Below are 21233 nucleotides of genomic sequence, written 5' to 3'. Positions count from 1 at the left end.
TGAAGAAGGAGCAAGGAATGAACAGTGAACTCGCACGCTGTGCGCAGAGCCCGCATGATCAAACAGCGAGCCGCTGTAGTCGAGGTCTCCTCCCCAGGAGCGGCTCTTCCTCGGAGCCCACTGGCCGATGAAATGGTTCACTGGAAAAATTAGGCACACACATGCAGTTTGCCAGCTTCGGTATGAAGCACACGCGTCTATGGACTGTGTTACTCCTTCGATCGAAATGTGTTTTGTTTTCTTTCTAAAATAGGCGAATGGAGAGAGTGATGCACAGAATTTATGTTGTCATTTTAAGGCGGTAGCGTTAAGGCTCCGTTGCGCAGAAAATCCGAAGTCGGCCTTGTGAACGGAAACCCACGGTTAGGGATATAATGGAACAGCGAGGTGTGAGTACCATAAACCGCACCTCTCGCCCTTTCGGCACGGCATTCTGCGCGTGCACATTGTCGACCCGCAACTAATGACCTAACAACAATGACCTGCCTAACAATATTTCTCCTCATATTCGCCTCTTCGCTGATGACTGCGTCGTTTACCGAGCAATAACAAGTTCCGCTGACTCTCTCTAGTTACAAAGGGATCTTTCTCGCATACAGGACTGGTGTACCACTTGGCTCATGTCTTTAAATGTCTCTAAAACTGTCCACTTGCCCATTCACCGCCGTCGTAACTACATTGCTCCCGATTACTGCATCAATAACATCCAGATTACAAAAACTGAATCAGTGAAATACCTCGGTGTACATATTTCATGTGACCTAGCATGGATACAGCATACTAACCAGATAATAAATTCTGCTAACCGCGCTCTAGGTTATATACGACGTAACCTTTCTATCGCTTCTCCCCCTATTAAACAACTTGCTTTCCAAACGTTTGTGCGTCCTAAACTAGAGTATGCTAATGCTATTTTTGACCCATACCAAAATAACCTTACTAATGCCCTCGAATCAGTTCAGAACAGAGCAACAAGATTCATTTTGTCAAATTATTCCTACTATTCGAGTATTTCGGCACTAAAAGCACAATTAAACTTACCCTCCCTAGCCTCACGGCGTAGAATCGCGCGTCTTAACCTTTTTCATAAATTTTTTTATTCTTTGCCATCTGATAACACGTACATAAAGAGAGCCCACCGTATCTCCCGCTCCAGCCACATTAATGCAGTGTATCCCCCTCAAACTCACACTACTACTTTTCAGCAGTCTTTTTTCTTGCGCACCGCACAGGACTGAAATGGCCTGCCCACCGAAGTCGCTACAGTCATCGACCCCAAAATATTCAAACGGCTCATTGAAAACATCTCATATTGATCATCGACCCCCATATTTTCAAGCGCATCATCGAAAACATCTCATTAAGATTTTTGTTATACTTATATGCCCTGTAACGCCCACTCCCTCATGTAATGTCTCATCAGAGACCTTTGAGGAATAAATAAATAAAATAAATAAATATCGTCCTAATTGATAGGGCCCCTATATCTAAAGCTCTGTTCTCTTTCCTACTAAGCGACGCTAGGACCCAAGAATGCTGGGGGCACGGAGTACGTCACTGGATCAGTATTTGTTTTTCACGTAGTCAACATTGGAGAGACAAAGATCCATAAAGAAGGATGCTGACCGATGTTCAACCAGATACAAACTTTACCAAGCGCAGACAACCAATTCTTGCCTAAGGAATCTAGGAAAAGGGAACATAGACCACAGCTTATAATACTTGCCAAATTTTCTGCTCAGGAAGCGACACCATGGCACTGAGCAAGCCTTCTGTCGCCGGCCCTCACGCAAGATGACAGTTACTCCCATCGTTTACCTGGCCATTGCAGTTAAACTTGGTTCCCTTAATGTAAAATCATGTGCACATCTGTTTCTTTCCTTGTTTGTTTGAAGTATATTTGACAGCAGACTAAGGGGCATCAGGCTTAATCTGAATTACGCCTCCTGGGAAATGGTCTGATCAGCTAAACTGAACAGTATGTTGATTTTAAAACTGTAAGAAGTTCAGAGCCTTGGAGGTCTGCTTATCAGTAGTGTGTGTGTGTGTGAGAGAGAGAGAGAGTGTGTGTGGGTGAGAGTGAGTGAAAATGTGAGTGTGCGTGAAAGTGTGAGAGTGTGTGGGAGAGAAAGTGTGTGTGAGAATGAGTGTGAAAGTTGGTTTGGTTTGGTTTGTGAGGTTTAACCTCGCAAAGCAACTCTTGGCTATGAGAAACGCCGCACTGGAAGATTTGGGAAATTTCGACTACCTGCGGTTCTTTAACGTGCGCTAACATCGCACAGCACACGGGCGCCTTGCTTTTTACCTCCATTGAAAAGCGGCTGCTGAGACCGGGTTCGACCCGCATCCTTGGGAACAGTAGTCGAGTGCCGTAACCACTGCGCCACCCCACCGGGGCTGGGTGTGAAAGTCAGTGTGAAAGTGTGAGAGGTAGTGTGAATGTATGAGATTGTAAGAGTGAGTGTGAAAGTATAAGAGTGAGTGTGGAAGTCTAAGAGTGAGTGTGGAAGTGTAAGAGTGAGTGTGAGAGTGTGTGATAGTGCGTGTGAGAGTGCGAGTGCGAGAGTGCGAGTGCGAGAGTGCGAGTGCGAGAGTGCGAGTGCGAGAGTGCGAGTGTGAGAGTGCGAGTGTGAGAGTGTGATAGTGTGTGTGAGTGAGATTGCGAGTGAATGCGAGAGAGTGGGAAGGTGAGTGTGAGAGTGTGTTAGTTGTGAGAGTGAGTGTGTGAGTGAATGTGTGAGTTGTGAGTGAGGGTGAGAGCGTGTAATAGTGTGTGTGTGTGTGTGTGTGTGACAGTGTGTGTGATAGCGCATGTGTGAGAGTGAGTGTGAGCATGTGTGTGAGAGAGTGTGTGTGGGTGAGAGAGTGTGTGTGAGATAGTGTGAGTGTGAGAGAGTGTGAGTGTCAGAGAGTGTGAGCGTCAGAGAGTGTGGATACCAGAGAGTGTGAATGTCAGAGAGTGTGAATGTCAGGGAGTGAGTGTGAGTGTAAGAGAGTGTGAGTGTAAGAGAGTAAGAGAGTGTAAAAGTGCGAGTGTCAGAGTGTGAGTGAGCATGTGAGATTGAGAGTGTGAGTGAGCATGGGAGATTGAGAGTGAGTGTGAGAGTGTGAGTGTGAGCATGAGAGTGTGAGCATGAGAGTGTGGGCATGAGAGTGTGAGCATGAGAGTGTGAGCATGAGAGTGTGAGCATGAGAGTGTGAGCATGAGAGTGTGATAGTGAGTGTGTGAGTGTGATAGTGTGTGTGAATGTGAGAGTGTGTGTGTTTGTTCCATTAGCATTCGTGGACATTATTTCCATTGGCGATGCTAGGACCAAACGTATTTTTACCTTTAGAAGTTTTGGAACTGTAGGAATGCGTTACGAGCCGCACGCTCAGAATGAAACACCACGGGCTCTAAACCTTTGACAAAGACATCTTGTTACTGAGGGCAAGGCAAGCGCACGCAACCACCCTCATGAGACTGGTGCCTTGTGAAGGCATCTTCGCTATCTTCTCTCATGTGGCACATGCGGTCGTCGTATGAAAGGGAGGCAGAATGCACAAAAAGTAACGGCCGAGACTAGGAGTGAAGGAGGGCTGAGTTAGGTGACTAGTGGTGAAAAAAAGGCAGCAACTGCAAGGTTATGAACAGCTGGATAGACTCACATTTTATGAGTCCTGAATCACAACCCGAGTATTTCGCTCCGTACAAAGCGTGCGTATACATTTCCCCGCACCTCCTAACATGCTATGCGAGCCAGGTTCACTACCTTCCCTGATTCAACAATAGAAGCGCTCCATGCGGCACTCCTGCACATTGTGAAAAAACAGAATGCATCTAAGAAATGCATGCTCACTTGTATTCATCTTGTATTCCTCCAGGTTGTTGGCCCGGTCAAGCTTGGCTTGAACCTCGGCTTGAGATTCGTCGACACGATTGACCACAATCGCCGTGCACTGCGCTCCAAAACAAACAACAGGAGTGAGCAGACAACACCAGCTGAAAGTTATTGGTCTTATCGACACAGCTACAAAGATTCGCGACTTCGTAGATTGAATTTTTGAGCAAAATGAGACAAACTGCATTTTCTGATTTGTATGTCAACGAAAAAATCGGAAAGCCCTTATCTTCTCCCGAGTTAAAATGATCGCAAAAATTCCGAGCAAACATAGTATATTGGGGAAATGACGCATTCGTGAAAATTTGTAACAAAACATTCATTCTACTTATATTTTGTCACTTTTGTAATATTGCCGCTGTATCTTTAACCATGAATACTGTGTATCAGCGAAGCCCACAGTTAATGTTGAACAAAACACCGATTTTTACCTGTGTTCACTATGAATTTCTCTGCTCAAAAAACTTTTAATTGTGTAAAAGAATATTGCATACAACCATGATTTTTTTTCTGTTTTAAAACCAGCTGATATAAAACAGTGACAAGAAATACCTCAGGTCATAGAGCAATGCTCACATTGCGCAGTGCACGTACTCACATGCAGCGACGAATACGTGTCCCTTAGCGGCGCAAAAACCACGCAAAGTTCTTGCTCCTACTCCAGCCCGAGTGATTAAGCCGCAGCTATAAGACAGCCTGAACACTCATCTAGGCAGGTAACTGAAGGGCTTTGTCACTTAAGAAGTTTGTCACTTAGATGCATAGAGTTCCTTGCGCTAACTAGAGGGAAAGCTGAGGGCGCTGCACTTCAGCCACCATGGGCGCGCTAACAATCATGGGCCGGTTTGCTACTTGTTGCGGGACAGTCGGTTTTTCTCGGGTACGTGGAGTGGAGTCACTGCGATGCTTCTTTTTCGTCATCATCATCATTTGAAGGTGCGTACATAGACCGCAAAAGCCATAGTAGCGAAGGCGCAAAAGCAGACGTCGCCAATAAATGGTTTCTGTTTCCCGAAATGCCACTAAAAACTTTCTTAAGTGATTGCACAACGATAAATATTTTCATAACATTTTTTTATTTCAAAGTTTACCTATTAAGTGCGAAATAATGGTATTTGTGCTGCTCAAAACTAAGCCAATAGGAGAAAGAGCCATCGCTTATATTAGATAAATCTCACACTGACATGCTGTTTCTCTCGCTCAAAACTAAGCCAATAGGAGAAAGAGCCATCGCTTATATTAGATAAATCTCACACTGACATGCTGTTTCTCTCTCTTTTTGCAATTTATAGTCACAAAATTCAATCTTAGGACATTATTTACTGTAGAACAACGTTTATCTTTGCATTAGTTTTGGCCAAAAGTTGTAGTTCTGCACTCGGTAGCTCTCCGGCCCATGATGCTTTGAGCGCCCATGGTGGCTGAACTGGCCGTCTGGAAACTCCATGTAAACTCCCATAGACGGCAGCACAGCTTTCCCTCTAGGTAAGGTAAGAAACTCTGTGCTTAGATGTATTTTGTGTTGTGTTAGACGGGGTTGAGTTTAGTAGCGCAAAATAAATGGAGGCTACCATGCACCAAAAACGAGGAGGTGTTTGATTTGGTTTGGTTTGTGGGGTTTAACGTCCCAAAGCGACTCAGGCTTTGAGAAACGCCGTAGTGGAGAGCTCCAGAAATTTCGACCACCTGGGGTTCTTTGACGTGCACTCACATCGCACAGCACACGGCGCTTTTGCTTTTCGCCCGGGGAGGTGTATTTTTGTCTAGGTATAACACTCTGTGCGTTGTTCTGCCATCACTATCAGAGAAAGGCAAGAACGCCTGGTATTAAGGTAATACAGCTATGGAAGCTTCCTAGCTATTAGGGCTCAGCAAAGCTCCCAAATGGATTGCGAATACTGTGGTTAGATGCAGGCAATGCAGTATTGCTTCAAGAAAAAATTGGCGAGAAAAAATGACAACCAATAATAAAATAAGGCTTTTCATCCTTGTATTCATGGCATCCACTGCTGTCGTTCATTCACCCTGTTCTTTCATTGCGAGCTTTGAGTATAGTGCAGTTCAGAGGCAGTACTCATCTTGAATATATTGCAACACCGGCGGTCACTAATACTTTCTGAAGGTTTCTCACAAAGAAAGAATCCAGAACACGCACTCAAACTGGTTGGTTGGTTGGTTTGTGGGGTTTAACGTCCCAAAGCGACTCAGGCTATGAGAAACGCCGTAGTGGAGGGCTCCGGAAATTTCGACCACCTGGGGTTCTTTAAAGTGCACTGACATCGCACAGCACGCGGGCGCCTTGCTTTTCGGCTACATAGAAAAGCGGCCGCCGAGGCCGGGATTCGATCCCGCGTCCTTGGGAACAGTAGTCGAGCACCGTAACCACTGCGCCACCCCGGTGAGGCTGCACTCAAACTCGTGTTTCAACATGAAGCCAAATATATTGCGGCTAATTGAAGCAGAAAGGGAAATGTACAATGCAGGAAATATACCTCCACTCTTAAGCATGTCACTTCATCTTATCCTACTCATCTGTCACTGTGTGTGAACGTATGAACGGCTGATGTTGTACTAAAATGCCACACTAACAGCTTACCTGGGCAACAGTGGACGCCAGAAGTAAACTGCCTATTGCCGGAATAAGTTTGCCACAGACGAATATGATGTTCCGTAGGCAGCCCTGCAGACCAGAAATGTGGCATGGGAAGATTAGACATGTCACCGGTATCCGAAGTCAACAGCAAGTCGCGTCCGTTTGTAACAAACTGAATTTTGTTTTATTGATATTGTTCACGGTTGGAAAACGTTTCTAAGACTGCAGAAAGTCTAGAGGCAGCATCATCTCTGGCGCTCGCTCTGCAGTTGTCCTTTGAATAGTAATAATCGAGAGAAGGCACAGTACGTGCTCACCGGTGTGACTAGAGTGATCTCTTAAAAAACGCAGTGAATTACTGGGAATGCTGGAAAAGCCCAAAACCAGTTTGTGAAGAACATATCATAATTTGAAGAAAGAAGGAGGAGAAAGAAGGAGAGGAAAACGTGGAGGTAGGCTCAAAGAGCGCAAGGCACGAGCTGGGGAGAACAGGCGAGCAGCGGAGCCGATCGGCTGTCCTAGGAGCTCGGAGCGGTTCGTCTTCTGCCAGGCCTGACCCGGAGATCCAGACCTGGGGTCTACCGGCCGTATCCTGTCCTGTTCTCCTGTCGTCCACGAAACTCGGAACGGTGGTCGGGCCCGGGAGTGCCACAGCGCCCGCTCTTCACTGGCACGAGCGTTCGGCGCCGCGCTGAGCCCAGGCACGTCGGGGAGGCCTAACGCATCGGCCGTGGAAAGGCCACTCGAGGCCTCTTGCCTCTACTGGGCCCCGTCCGGTGACCTAGCCTTCCGCTGGGCTTACCGAGGCCCTACTGCACCAACCCTACAGAACTCTGACTACCCGGAGCGTCTGCACCGGCTTCTCCACCCAACGAACTAACTGGTGACTGTCGATAACTTAGTGTTAAGTCTTTGACCCACTTGATCGTTCTACTCTCGTCCCGTCCCTGTGTACATAAAAGTATTCGTTGTTAGCTTGGTCAGTCTGGTCGTCTATTTAGATTACTGTCTCGGAATAAGCCACAGAATAAGGTGGCCAGAAGATCTAAAAGAAAGAACCTCACACAATTCCACACACTCATTTTAAACTTGCATGGTACGTTCCTTTCACATTGACCTATTATGAAGAAACATTACTCTTCTCTCCAAGACTGCAATGCATGCTTATTTGCACTTCAATTTGAGGGGCTTCAGTTTTATTGCGAGTAGAAAAAGCTTAATAGCTCTCAGAAAAGTTCTTTTTAGCCCTTGCATGATACATTTGATTATAATACGCTGTAGTGGTACTCTAATCCGACCACACGAGGAACTATTTTTGCATCCTTGTACACAACCTCCCGATGACAAAACTGCACAGACTGCTGAACTTATAGTTACTGATGGGATGCGTATATTCACGGATGATTAGAGCAGATGATGAGGGATGGACTCGAGGTAGACCCGACAGCCAGGCCAACATCCTTCGAACTTCGTCCGCCTCCTCTTCTAGCCACACAGTCGCTTCCATTTCTTTTACTTCAGCTGCTGTGTAGCGCGTGACCATTTTCACCGTTGCAGACAAAGCTCGTTCTTGAGCAAGTCAGCTCGTACGACACACGCAGCGCTTAAGGCGAGCGACATGGGCTACTTGGGTGGTGCGAGAGCGGCGGTTGTAGGCGGTAACTTCGGCGATCACATAGTTCACTTCACTTAACCGAATAACCACGACGAAGAGAGTACTTGAACAAAAAAAATTCGGTACTAGCCTGGCCCAAAGTTGCCCAAAGCCACAAGAAAACTACAGGAGCATACGTGGGATGAACGTGGCGCTTGTCAGAGTTCTTTAGAGTGGAGCTGTGAGGATAAGGTACGGAAGCGGGCCAGGCGACGATCTTCATCAGCACTACATACCACCTAATAGAAGTGTCTTCGTGAAGTGAGAAGGGGAACATGGTGTCTAAAAACGTTCGGGGCACCCTGGCGTAGAGCAACTATAGAATGCGTAATACCCGGTGGTCGCATGCTTCATGATGTTGTACGCGTATGTCACGATTGGTAACGCGGTGTCTCAGTTCCGGTGGTCCTATGCAACATGCACGGACAACATGTTGGTGAAGGTGCGGTTAGTGAGTTCAATGAGACCGTTGGTGTAAGGGTGATAAGGTGTGGAGTGGCGGAAGTCGGAGCCATCACCCGACGTAATTCCTCTACGACGTCAGCAGTGAACTTCCGTCTGCGGCCACATGATGATAACACGGGAAGCACCATGATAAAGAATAATCGAGTGCAGCATGAACGACGATACATCACTGGCCTTGGAGGATACGAGCGCTGCGATCTCCACGTATCTTGAAATAGTCCACAGACTATATTTCATTGTTAATAAAAGCAGCGCGAACAGGCAGACACAGGACAAAATAAAAGTAAGCTACAGGGCAATCGCTGATTGACAACACAGCCTCAGCCCTTAATCTAAGGTCCAGATAAAAAGAAATGACGAAAACGAAGCCCTTTAGCGTGAAACATCCTTGGGTTCATCTGCTGATCAAAACGTCCCTCAGAAAAGAAACTTCTTGTGCTGTTATCATCTGTTTTGGTTTGGCTTGGCTTGGCTGGCAGCTGCGACTGCGATAGTGGCGCTAGTGTATCTGTGGCGCAAGTGTGGCGCAAGTGTATAAAAGCGGAGTGCGAGAATAAGCGGGGGTTCATTTCGTCGCTTGGGAGCTCGGTGTCTGGACTGCTTTCTCTGGCAGCGTTCCGGCGCGGGTGCAACGGCGCTCCCCCCTGCCTGGGCTAACACGACATGGTGTCAGAAGTGGCCGTCTACGACATGATGTCAGATGGTCAAGAATCTTCGCACTGAGCCAGGCACCTTCCATCCACGATGTCGAAGACGCCTTCAATACGGCTGCATGGACTGTAGCAACCGCCACCGCTGGACTTTGACCGCACGTCAGAGTGGCCGACGTGGATCGAACATTTCGACGACTTCCGATATGCAACGGGACTCAACGAATGCTCCGGGGAGGCTCAGGTACGAACGCTGTTGTACACAATGGGGAGGCAAGCTCGTGACATATTCAAGACGTTTTCACTATCTGACGAAGACGCCAAGAACTATGAAACCGTAAAGAAAAAGTTCGACGGGCACTTCGTAGAAGAGAGGAACATCGTGTACGAAAGCGCCTGTTTTCACAGACGCGTACAAATGCCAGGAGAGTCGGTAGACCAGTTCGTCACTGCGCTACACGGCTTGTCGGAACGTTGCGACTACGGTGAACTAAAAGAACGAATGATCCGAGACAGACTGGTTGTCGGGCTCCGCGACGCAAAGCTCTCGGAAGCTTTGCAAATGGATTCTCAGCTCACGCTGGCTTCGGCGCTGTCGAAGGCTCGCTTAAAGGAAAGCGTCCAACAGCAGCAAAGTACTCTACGAGGACAGCACAGCCATCAGTCATCGGAAATTCGTGACCAGGACTCCAATGTGGACGCGGTGGTTCAACAGAGGCACAAGGGACGTCTGCATGGGCAACGAACGCCGGAGGTGCGGTAGCATGGGCAACGAACGCCGGAGGTGCGGTGTCCTTTCTGCAGTGGCGACGCCCACCCCAGGACAATGTGCCCAGCCAGAGCTGCCAAGTGTCTTCACTGTGGCAAGAAGGGACATTTCGCAAAGGCCTGCTTGAAGAAAGCAACGGCTTCCGCTCAACGAAAGGTACGCGTCTCAGCGGTCAACCAGGAAACTGGAGAGTTACGCGTCTCAGCGGTCAACCAGGAAACTGGAGAGACTTTCGTGGGATCAATAGATGCATGCAGAAAAGCGCGATTTGTTCAGGTGCGCATTAATTCTGTGCCCATTTTTGCAAAGGTTGACTCAGGTGCTGAAGTGTCAGTATTACCAGCAACGTTTCCGGGATTACCGTCCCGACTGGTAAAAACCGATGAAATCTTGCTAGGTGCAGGAGGCAGTAAGCTTAACGTACTAGGCAAATTCGTAGCAGAGATCGCATGGAAAGAGAAAACTGTGTTCAAACATGCTACGCTGTCAGTCCGTTACGCGACGTCCTTCTAGGATTACCTGCACTTGAGGTCTTAGGTATCGTGAAATTTGCGGACGCGGTCGAGTCGGGAAGCCTGCAGTACGAGACGCGTTTTCCAGAAATGTTCCGCGGTCTAGGTACGATGCCAGGGCAGTACACCATCAGGCTACAAGCTGGCGCTATCCCGCATGCCATAAGCGCTCCACGCAGGGTACCAATTCCCCTGAGGGAATCCCTGAAGCGCGAAATAGATAAAATGGAGCGTTTAGGCATAATCAGGAAAGTGGATGGGCCCACCGAATGGTGCGCCGGAATAGTTCCGGTAGTGAAGCCCTCAGGAGACCTGAGAGTTTGCGTAGACCTCACTAAATTGAACAAATGCGTAGTTCGAGAGCGATTTACGTTACCAACTGTGGATCAAGCTCTAGGGTCACTGTCGGGAGCGAAATGGTTTTCAAAGCTCGATGCCAACTCAGGCTTCCACCAGGTGCGACTCAGTAAAGACTCGGAAGAGCTAACCCGTTCTTAACACCCTTCGGTAGATACTGTTTCACGCGACTACCCTTTGGAATTACCTCCGCTCCGGAATACTTCCAAAAGAGAATGTCTGAGATACTAGGTGGCCTGCCGGGGGTCGTTAATTTCATGGACGATGTCCTAGTGTTTGGCGGAAGCAAAGCTCAATACGATGAGCGTTTAAGTAACGTGATCACACGCCTAGAAAGGGCAAATGTGACATTAAACAAAGAGAAATGCTTGTTCGGGGTTAGGCAAGTGCGTTTTTGGGTCACATTTTGAATGAGGAAGGTATTCATCCTGATCCATCGAAGGTCAGTGCTATAAAAGATTTGAGAGCACCCAGAAACGTTACTGAGCTTAGAAGCATTTTGGGCATGGCGAATCATTTGGGCCTCTTCCTGCCACATTTAGCCCACGTGACTGCTCCCATGCGTGTTCTTTTGCACAAGGATAGGGACTGGGTCTGGAACAGCAATCAGGAAAAAGCGTTCCAAGAACTCAAAGAGCTCATTTGTTCAGCGCAATGCATGGCTTTGTACGACGTTTCGCTACAAACCACTCTTTCAGCTGACGCATCGTCTTTTGGTCTGGGAGCAGTTTTGTTTCAAAAGCAAAAAGACGGGCAACGTAGACCAGTTGCATTCGCTTCTCGTTCGCTCACCAAAACCGAGCAACGGTACTCCCAGATCGAAAAGGAGGCGCTGGCGTTGACGTGGGCAGCGGAAAGGTTTGAGGAGTATATACGTGGTCTGGAAGTTGTTTTTGAAACTGTCACATGGCAATCGACGCTATGCCCCCCAAGAATTCAACGTTTTCGTCTGCGCCTGACGCGATACAGTTTTTCTGTATTATATGTACCAGGCAAATCGCTAACCACTGCTGATACTCTTTCACGTTCGCCGTTAGCTCGTACGAAAGTGGAAAGCTGTTTACCTGTCTCAGAGGTAACCGCTTACTTGAAAGCTTGTTTACTGGGTTTAGAAACAGGCGACGATTTCTTGAAAAGAGTAAAAGAAGGTCAAGCAAAAGACGAAGTGTGTCGAAGCTTGCGCACAGTGTGCAAAAAGGGTGGCCCAGGAAACAAAATGTTCCCTGTTATCTTCTGCCATACTGGCAGGAAAGTGCATGCATTACTTTGGTGAACGGGTTTCTGCTCAAAGGTATGAGGCTTATCATTCCTCAGACCCTTCGCAAGGAAGCGCTAAGCAAACTGCATGACGGTCACCAAGGCATCTCGCGATGCCGCAGTGTGGCTAAAGGTTCTGTCTGGTGGCCGGGACTTAGCACTGAGATAGCGTCATTCGTGAAACAGTGCAGCGTTTGCGCGAGGCATGCGCCAGAACAGATCGAACCGATGATTGCATCGCCAACGCTCTCTTTTCCTTGGGAGAGAGTAGGGGTCGATCTGTTTCAAATTCAGGGACGGCAATATCTTGTCGTAGTAGACTATCTTTCGCGATACCCAGAGATTGCCATTCTTCCGTCAACAAAGTCTGCTACCGTGATAAGCCGAATGAAAAGCATTTTTGCGAGACATGGCATTCCCGAGTGTGTGGTGACCGACAATGGTCCCCAATTTGTCAGTGTCGAGTTCGAGAAATTTGCAAAACTGTATGGCTTCCGTCATGTCACCTCGAGTCCGAGGCACCCCCAGGGAAACGGGGAAGTCGAACGTATGGTAAAGACGGTTAAGAATCTCATTCTAAAATCGGACGACCCTTACTTAGCCTTGCTGGCTTATAAGGCCACACCTGGTGTTCTGAACGTCAGCCCCGCGGAGATACTGATGGGTAGAAGGCTTAGGACGAGAATCCCAATGCTGCCTTCGCACCGCAATCCGGGACAATGCTGTCTGCAAGAAGCGGCAGCCAAGGACCGTAAAGTCAGAAAGGAGCAAAGCCGCCACTTCGACCGACGTCACCGGTCTAAAAATCTCCCAAAGCTGGAAGCAGGTGATGTGGTGTGGGTGACTGATCTCCGTACTAAAGGTACAGTGCTCGGAGCAGCACCACAGCCGCGTTCATACCGTGTTCAAACGGAAAACGGGGTTGAAGTTCGTCGAAACAGGAGAATGCTTAACCGTCTCCCAAAAGACCGGGTAGATAGCGGGAACTACGAATTTCCGGATAGTCAGGAACAGCCCAGCAGGGCCGGATTGGTAACTGGAGTAGACAACCAATTTGACGAAGCTCCGGAAGCTTTGGTGCCTCTAACTCAGACGGAGACTGACGGTGGCAATTCTCAAGCTAGAATTGTAACTACGACCAGATTTGGAAGAGTTGTTCGCAAACCCATAAGGCTGGGCGTGGACGACTGATGCTGGAGTGACTGTGTTCTGTCGTGTTTTCTTGGGTGTGTTCCAATGTTATTTTGAAGTGTATGCATGTAAAGTTAATAGTGCTTGAAAAGGGGGATGTGCTGTTATCATCTGTTTTGGTTTGGCTTGGCTTGGCTGGCAGCTGCGACTGCGATAGTGGCGCTAGTGTATCTGTGGCGCAAGTGTGGCGCAAGTGTATAAAAGCGGAGTGCGAGAATAAACGTGGGTTCATTTCGTCGCTTGGGAGCTCGGTGTCTGGACTGCTTTCTCTGGCAGCGTTCCGGCGTCGTGTCGTGTTCCCCCTGCCTGGGCTAACACGACACTTCTTTGCTTGAAAGAGCAAGAGAAGTCTTGCTGGCACATTTGATGTCCCTTGAAATAAAAAATTTTTTCACCACTACACAACAAAAATTTCAAAGGCCAGTTATTGGGATTCCGTTATTAATGAGGCCTGTTCTCGCCTACAGAAGAGCCTATAAAGAACGACCACGCAGACATCCCTGTCCAACATGAATGAGAAGAGATGAGAAGTTGCTGTGGTACCATATGTGCATAGGATTTCACATGACATCAAGAATGTTGGCAAAATGTATTGTGTAGATGTTGGATTGACCGCTCCGCTCAAAATAAAGAGGATCTGTCCTGCTATTCAAAGAGAACGAGAATCTAGGAAGCAGGAATGTGGTGTTGAACATGGAGAGCCGTTTCTCAGCTGCAGGACTGGTGTTGTGCACAGGTTTCCACTCACTTGTGGAGCCTGTTATATAGAACAGGCAGTGCAGTGTAGGAACAAGAGGCTACAGAAACCCCGAAACAACTTGGAAAATGGCAAGGACAAATTTTTCTGGTCTCCCATTGACATTCTTGTCAGACAATAAAGAAGAAACGTACTCCCCTATGAGACCAGGTTAGAATTTTATATCGACGCAAAGTGGACGAGAGAGGTGGTAGAAGCACATTTTATTTCATGGGACATCAAATGCGTCAGCAAGACTTCTCTTGCTCTTTTCAAGCAAAGAGGTTTCTTTTTCTGAGTGACTTTTTGATTAGCAGATGAACCCAGGGGTGTTTCACGCGATAGCTTCGTTTTCGTCACTTTTTTTATGTATGGGCCTTGGATTAAAGGCTATAGGGCTGAGTTGAGAGTCAGCGCTTGTCATGTAGCTTCCTTTTAGCTTGTACTATGTCTTCCTGTTTGCGCTGTTTTTATTAACAACGAATGTTTACCAACTCGCCCAACAAAGCATATTAGACAGGCTATAATCCAGCGGCGTTCTTCTGAAGACTTGGGAAATAGGCCAAGCAAGTAGATACCAACTTTTCAAAAGGCGCCGATGGTGGCTTTACCGGTTGCAGAAGACCTACAGGAGGAGTTTGGTTTGGTTTCGTTTGTGGGGTTTAACGTCCCAAAGCGAATCAGGCTATGAGAGACTCCGTAGTGGAGGATTCCGGAAATTTCGACCACATGGGGTTCTTTATTGTACACTGAGATCACACAGCACGTGAGCACCTTGCTTTTCGCGCGCAGCAAAAAGCGGCCGGATATATGTTACGGATATAAGCCGAAGGTTAAGGTCTGTTGGCCTTTTCCCCGGCTTTGGAACAGGGATGACGACAGCAGATTTCCAGCTCTCTGGACCATCACCGTATAGCCACACCTTGTTTATGATGCCTAGGAGTTGAAGTGTATCACCTTAAGGTTCTTGTGAACGTCGTACGTAATGGAGTCCGCACCGTTGCTGTATTTCGGTTGGCATCGTCTATAACTGCAAGCAGTAATTCAGGCAAGGAGAATTTCCTCGAGATTCCCTCAGTGTCGGTAGCGGATCGCAGCTTATTGACATGGGCTGGCATGATCACCCAGTGAGTTTGTGTCAATGGTGCAGGCAACATATTGTACTTGAGAAAAGGCTTGCGAGCTGTTTGTCTTGCGAAATAACCCAGAGGCAAGTTTACTGCAAAGCATGTTGTGGACCGCTGCATCAGGGTGACGGCAACCGTGCTCCGTGGCATGGAGAGTTCGCCAGAGATAAGTGTTCGATGAGTGTGGAGAAGTTCTTGCACCACAGACTCCATTGCCTTTGTGGGGGATAACGCGTGGGGAACCTTAGCAGTAATGCAACTCAGTCTTGTGCATACGTGCGCAGGAGTTGGGTGTCTATTTGCAGCAGATTCCGCTCGTCGACTAGCAGCCCACAAGTTGAGCTGAGCTACATGCGGTGCCACCGAGGTGATGGTTGTAGCCACATTTAGCGCGCTTTTTACGCTGTCTAGAAGCAATGGTGTCGACTCCACAGAGTGACTTTGAAGAATGGTACGGAAATTATCCCTATGTACCTGCGAACACTTGCGGCGTAATTGTCGAGCCTGTGACGGATAGAGGCTGATAACGATAGGGTGATGGTCACTCCCCTAGAAGCCCTTCTCCAAGTGGCACGAGGGGGTGTCGGGTCCTGACCACCAAGTAAGATCCGGAGCGTATCTTCCGCTTCGAGTATGAAGCACAGCCCTCGCTGGTGTATCGGGATGATTCAGAACAAACAACGCATCTGCAAAGGCATCCCGCACTCGCCTGCCACAAGTACTTGAAGTTAAGTATCACCAGTGCAGGTGAATAGCATTGAAGTCATCACCAACTGAAACAGTACATCACGGGTATGGTCGGAAATTCAATAACCATCCCAGTTTTATGCGGGAGGGAGAGCCGCCGTCAGATTTAACAGACACACAACCACAACAGCTGCCTACTAAATTTGGCTGCCACTGCAACTACCACCTAATATGGGGTACACCAGTTTCCCAGAGCACGTCAGACCTGATGAAACCATGTATCAACACACACCGCCGCCATTCCCGGAGGGATATCCGCATGCTCGTATGTCGTTCATTGAAGGAGACACGTATCCACTGCAACCTGGAATGGCTGGCAACCGTTGGTTTCCTACAGTAGCAGGACCCATACCTGGAGCTTATTCATTCGAAGACGGGATTAGAGCTCTCCGACCTTCGTGGAGAGTGCTAGAGTGCTTTAGAATTGCACTGATGCCCATCGTGATAACCTGTAGTGATTGTACGTCCTGGAAAAAGCACATATGTCAGGTTGTCACCGATTACAGATGTTGAGACCATTGCCTCTGTATTCCACGATGGACCTTTTGAGTTTGTTTTGTTGGGCAAGTTCGAGAGGTGATCTCATGGTCATTAGCCTTACATAGTCCGCACCGGCAACATACTGTTTCTTCTGGCATAGCTTCATCTGCTGTTGTAAAAGGGGAGGACCGATGCATATGGTCAAGTCGGGAACAGCTGTAGCAATAGACAACACTCGGTTTATATGGTCGAGGGTAGCAGGATGCAGTCATAATATACCTAATAGGCGATCTGGGGGAGTAATTTTGCCTTGCAGAATGACGATGCAAGAGCGCCTCTCTCCCACGCGACGAGCTTGGATTGCATGATGAGACAGCAGTGCTCACGCTGAAAGACGAAGTCTGGTCCTAGTCAACGCCTTCGCTCACACAATACAGCGTTGTAGGTCAGAATCATCTACAAGATAAACGTGGGCCTGAACTGAGACTTCGCCTGTTTTTGAAAGACTCTACAGCGACCAAACTCGAGAGCACACAGCAATGATATTTGACTTCTTCCTGGCCATTAAGCCACGGAAACCTCTGGTTGAAAGACATGCACCCAGGTGTCCTATTCGGTATCTCTGTAAGATACTTATTTGTTAGTGCATTAATGGTCGCTTTATAGCATGCTGATCCCGAAGTCGAAAAAACTGGGTGGTCAGTCGTTGTACAGGAATGCTTGCATGGTGAATTGCTGTTGGCGGAAGTGGAGCCCGGTGCTTTGTCTTATGAAGCAAGCTTCTCGGCACCGCGCTGAATCAGCCACCCAGATGGTAGCTCTGAAGACGTGTCCATTGGTCATCGCTCGTTTACACAAACTTTGTCACTCTCTTAATTACTAAACTCTTAAATTGTGCCTCCCTTGTTTCGCACACATTCATTACCATGCAGCCGCAAGCTATCACATACTTTGAAAGACCATCTGACACACGCACCTATGAAGCTCCGCTTAAACAAAGGTGAGCGGACGTGCCTGCGTAAGCTGGGAGTAGCGTCTTTACCTATAGCCCAATATTCCTGGAAATTGCCACTCCCCATCCTTCCCTCGAATCTCAAATGAGAAGCCCGAGTTAGTAGCGCTTACCATGGGCATGCGGTCTTGTGACGACACAACTCATCGACGAATCAGTTCCCCGGTATGTCACCTGCTAATAATTACCGTGCTTTCTTTTTGTCACAACGCTTCATTTCTGCATAGCGGGGTCTTTAAGGATATCGCCTTAAAATAAGCGTTGCCTGTATCTATCGTGCTAACGTGTAGAAGTTGTGATGCTTGCATTCGGTGCCAACAGTGAGCACCTGGTCTGCACCACTGCTTTGTGTCGTCACGAAGAAACCGATGTAGCTGTGGTTTGCAGAGTACTTTGGGGAGGGAAATACGTCCATTCGCCAAACCTGTTTTCATAGGTTTTTTTTCCTTGTACAATGCGGGAAGGGACTCCTTATAAGACTAAAACCGTACTATATGAGGAACTTACCTTGCAGTTGGTCCGTCCTGGTGGAATGTCGTTTTGGACCTGAAAGATTTCGCAAGAGTTCATCATTTGAGTTGGTACTGCACCACACGAAAAAAAAGTTCTATCACATTTTTGAACAGATGTCAGTGTTTTTAAACGTGCAGCTTTGTACGCATGCTTCAGCTTCCACTTGGGTATAGACATCATGGCACTTCTCAGTACACATTTTCTATAAGCGAAAAGAACGCGATGTGGCTGTTCGCTTAGAGTGAAAACTGCAGTGCAGATGACACCTTTGTAGCAAATAATGCATATAACCATATGTGATATTCTACCGTACAACCATTACTTTTCATTCAGTTGTCGACGTCACTTTTGTCTGGACCAGCGAGTGTATTCTTGAAAAACACGCACTCGAATGAAAACAAATAGAAACTGAACATATGTATACGCAAGTGAATTTTATGTGTGTTCCTCGCTGGTTCTTCTCTTTCGAGCGCAAGCACCTTATTTGATCATTTTCTTTACCTTTCGCAACGAAGAAATATTTGAAACATCCGCCCCTATTTCATCTCAAGGCTTTGCGTGCGTGCTGCCTGAAGGAGGGCATAAACTAACTTTTAATTACCCCTTTATGCAGAGGAAGAACATGCGCACAGATAATACCCATTCACTGCATGCCAGACTATATAGTTAAAGGTTGAATATCAGACGATACGTCAGGTGAAATGTATAGCCTGAACGCAATACAGGTGCTTACTTCCCGCTGTGTGAAAGTGGATTCTGAAGTTCCTGCATACTTTCTTACCCTATAGGTAATTTGCACGTAGCCCGATTAGCTGACGCAACCAACATGTGGCTTTGACTTAGCGTGCAAGCAAATTATAGTCCATGTAGGTACGTGGCGCCAAAAATCAAGGGGGGGGGGGGGGGGGCATTTAAGCTCCTACTTTATAAGTATGAGGCAATAGCGTTAATGGCCTTGTCTGCAGGATCCCCTTGCGGATACTTGTTATCTTACATGTATTGTGCTGGTCATTAATTCCGTAACTTTTATATTTCTTATCCCACATATACTAGGAAAAATGAGGGACTCGTTAGAATATTAAATTGAAAGAACCCAACAGTATGTGAGGACGAGGAAAGAGGAGGGATATTTCTGTTTATTTTCGCATTGTAAATAAATATGTAATCATTTTATGGGAGAACCATAGCAAACTAATACAAAGTAAAATAAAACTCACAGCCCACCCAAAATCTTTTTTTATTATTATTTTATATCATGAACAATTACGTATTATGGACAGATAGATAGATGGATTTATTGAAAGGAAAAGGCTGAGAGGTTGGCCCGAATAATTCAAATCTGGCCTGCTACTCTGCACTGGGGAATGGGAAGGAGAGAAGAAAGAAGGTCATGATGGGTGACGATGTGGGAGAAGGCATATGAAATATATATACATACACAGCAGCTTGCTTTACAAGCGCGAATCAAGTTCGCTGGCGCTCAAATAACGGCCAAGAGCACGCGCTGACAGGACTGAATTATGGACAGGAGTATTGTCAGCCCTAAACTGGAGTAGCTATTTATTCATTGGATACTTAAAGAGATGCACAACGGCACGCTAACTGGAGAGAAATGAAAATAAATAAACGAAGTGTGTGTCACGTGGTAAGCATCAGTCACTTGGAAACTCCTGACAACAGGAGAAATATCTACTGCTAACAATTCTTCCTCCCGGCAGGATGTTTGCCGGTGTTACAGTTCACTTCGTTAGAGAGGGGTGCATCAAAAAGCACCTGAGAAACACACACTCAAAATTAAAATAGCTTTGACTCCTTATAGTGCTTCATCTTACACTCGGTATTACGGAACACCATTTTTGCGTTAAAATATATTTTTCTGCGTTTTGGCGTCCGCAGAATCGATTCTTAGAACACCTCTCAACACTAAAATTCGTATATACATACACATGCTCAAAACAGGAAGTGCATAATTAGAGCCACCATTAAAAAAAAAGTTAGGACATCTTTGTATGCGCGGACGCAAGCGATAAAATTGTTGGCGTACATGCTTTACAAGAAACAGTACTCCTCTGACTCACCCATATCATCAAGGTAAAGCCAGCCGACGCAACTCCCACTTGAGCAAGAATGAGGACTCCGGCGATAATGTCGAGCTGAAAATTAAAAACCATGAGTTACTGAGCATGCTCCAAACAATAACGTGGAGTTAATCCAAGTGGTTAACAGTATTTGTCAGTAAAAGCCGAACTTCTGTTTATATTTGGATACCTGCTCAAGAATACAAAAGCATTCATCAAAGCTGTGTGTAGTTACAGAAAAAAGATTATTCTTATGTTGGCTGCTCTTGTCACAGAAATGAGGCACGCTTTCATTTCACCATTAATCTCCCTCTAATTCCGAATATCTTCTTCCAAACGTTCTGAAACGCGAAGAGATCAGCAGAAACAGCGCGCTAAAACTGGACAGAGAAAGAGTATACAACACACAGGCACAGCGCTGACTATAAACTGAAGGTTTATTGCATTTCTCGCTGTTCTTCTGGTATTTATTAATACCAGAAGAATGAAAACATTCTGTAATGAAGAGATCTGGTTGTGTTCTTAGGCGAGAGTAGCGGTAAAAATTGTTACAAAGACTTCAGTAGGGACTCACTGTTCATCCCAACAAGTCGGATGGCGTTGTTCCTATCAGCAACGGGACAGCGCATTCTTCAAGACAATGATACATAAACTCTTCTGTGGATATGTGAAAATGAGCGCGAATTAAAACCAGGTGTATCCGATTGACAAATATATGTAAAATATATCTCTAACCTACATGTAGTTATGATGACCAGGCAGTTGAAAGCTTCTATGAAGATGTAGAATCGGCAATGCGAAAAGTAAAGACGCAGTATATTGTACTAATGGGCGACTTCAATGCCAAGGTAGGGAAAAAACAGGCAGGGGACAAGGCAGTAGGTGACTATGGCATTGGTTCTAGGAATAGCAGGGGGGAGTTACTAGTTGAATTTGCAGAGCGCAATAACTTACGAATCATGAATACCTTCTTCAGCAAACGGAAGAACCGGAAATGGACATGGAAAAGTCCTAACGGAGAGACTAAAAATGAAATCGACTTCATAATGGGTTCAACCCCCGCCATTGTGCAGGATGTAGAGGTAATCGGGAAAGTGCGATGTAGTGACCACAGGATGGTGAGGTCCCGAATTAGCCTAAATCTGAAGAAGGAACGCAATAGATTAGTAAGAAAGAAACCCATCAACTAATTAGCGGTGAGGGGGAGGGCA

General features: G+C 46.8%; 1 protein-coding gene across 1 annotated transcript in view; it reads right to left on the bottom strand.

Moving 5' to 3' along the window:
- LOC146193755 (uncharacterized) overlaps window positions 1-21233 on the bottom strand; it is an 81137-nt gene that overhangs the window by 32728 nt on the left and 27176 nt on the right. The window contains exons 3-7 of the mRNA XM_084602820.1: window positions 20023-20097; window positions 17939-17977; window positions 6478-6561; window positions 3840-3939; window positions 35-140 (exon numbers count right to left, since the gene is read on the bottom strand). Coding sequence (XP_084458946.1) covers window positions 35-140; window positions 3840-3939; window positions 6478-6561; window positions 17939-17977; window positions 20023-20097 — 404 coding nt within the window. The remainder of the gene's footprint in view (window positions 1-34; window positions 141-3839; window positions 3940-6477; window positions 6562-17938; window positions 17978-20022; window positions 20098-21233) is intronic.

This window comes from Amblyomma maculatum, chromosome 4, assembly GCF_055883805.1.
Source record: "Amblyomma maculatum isolate TAMU_Amacu chromosome 4, ASM5588380v1, whole genome shotgun sequence".
NCBI classification, from domain to species: Eukaryota; Metazoa; Arthropoda; class Arachnida; order Ixodida; family Ixodidae; genus Amblyomma; species Amblyomma maculatum.
The sequence above is the reverse complement of the archived record's forward strand: the minus strand, read 5'-3'. Positions and strand labels throughout refer to the sequence as shown.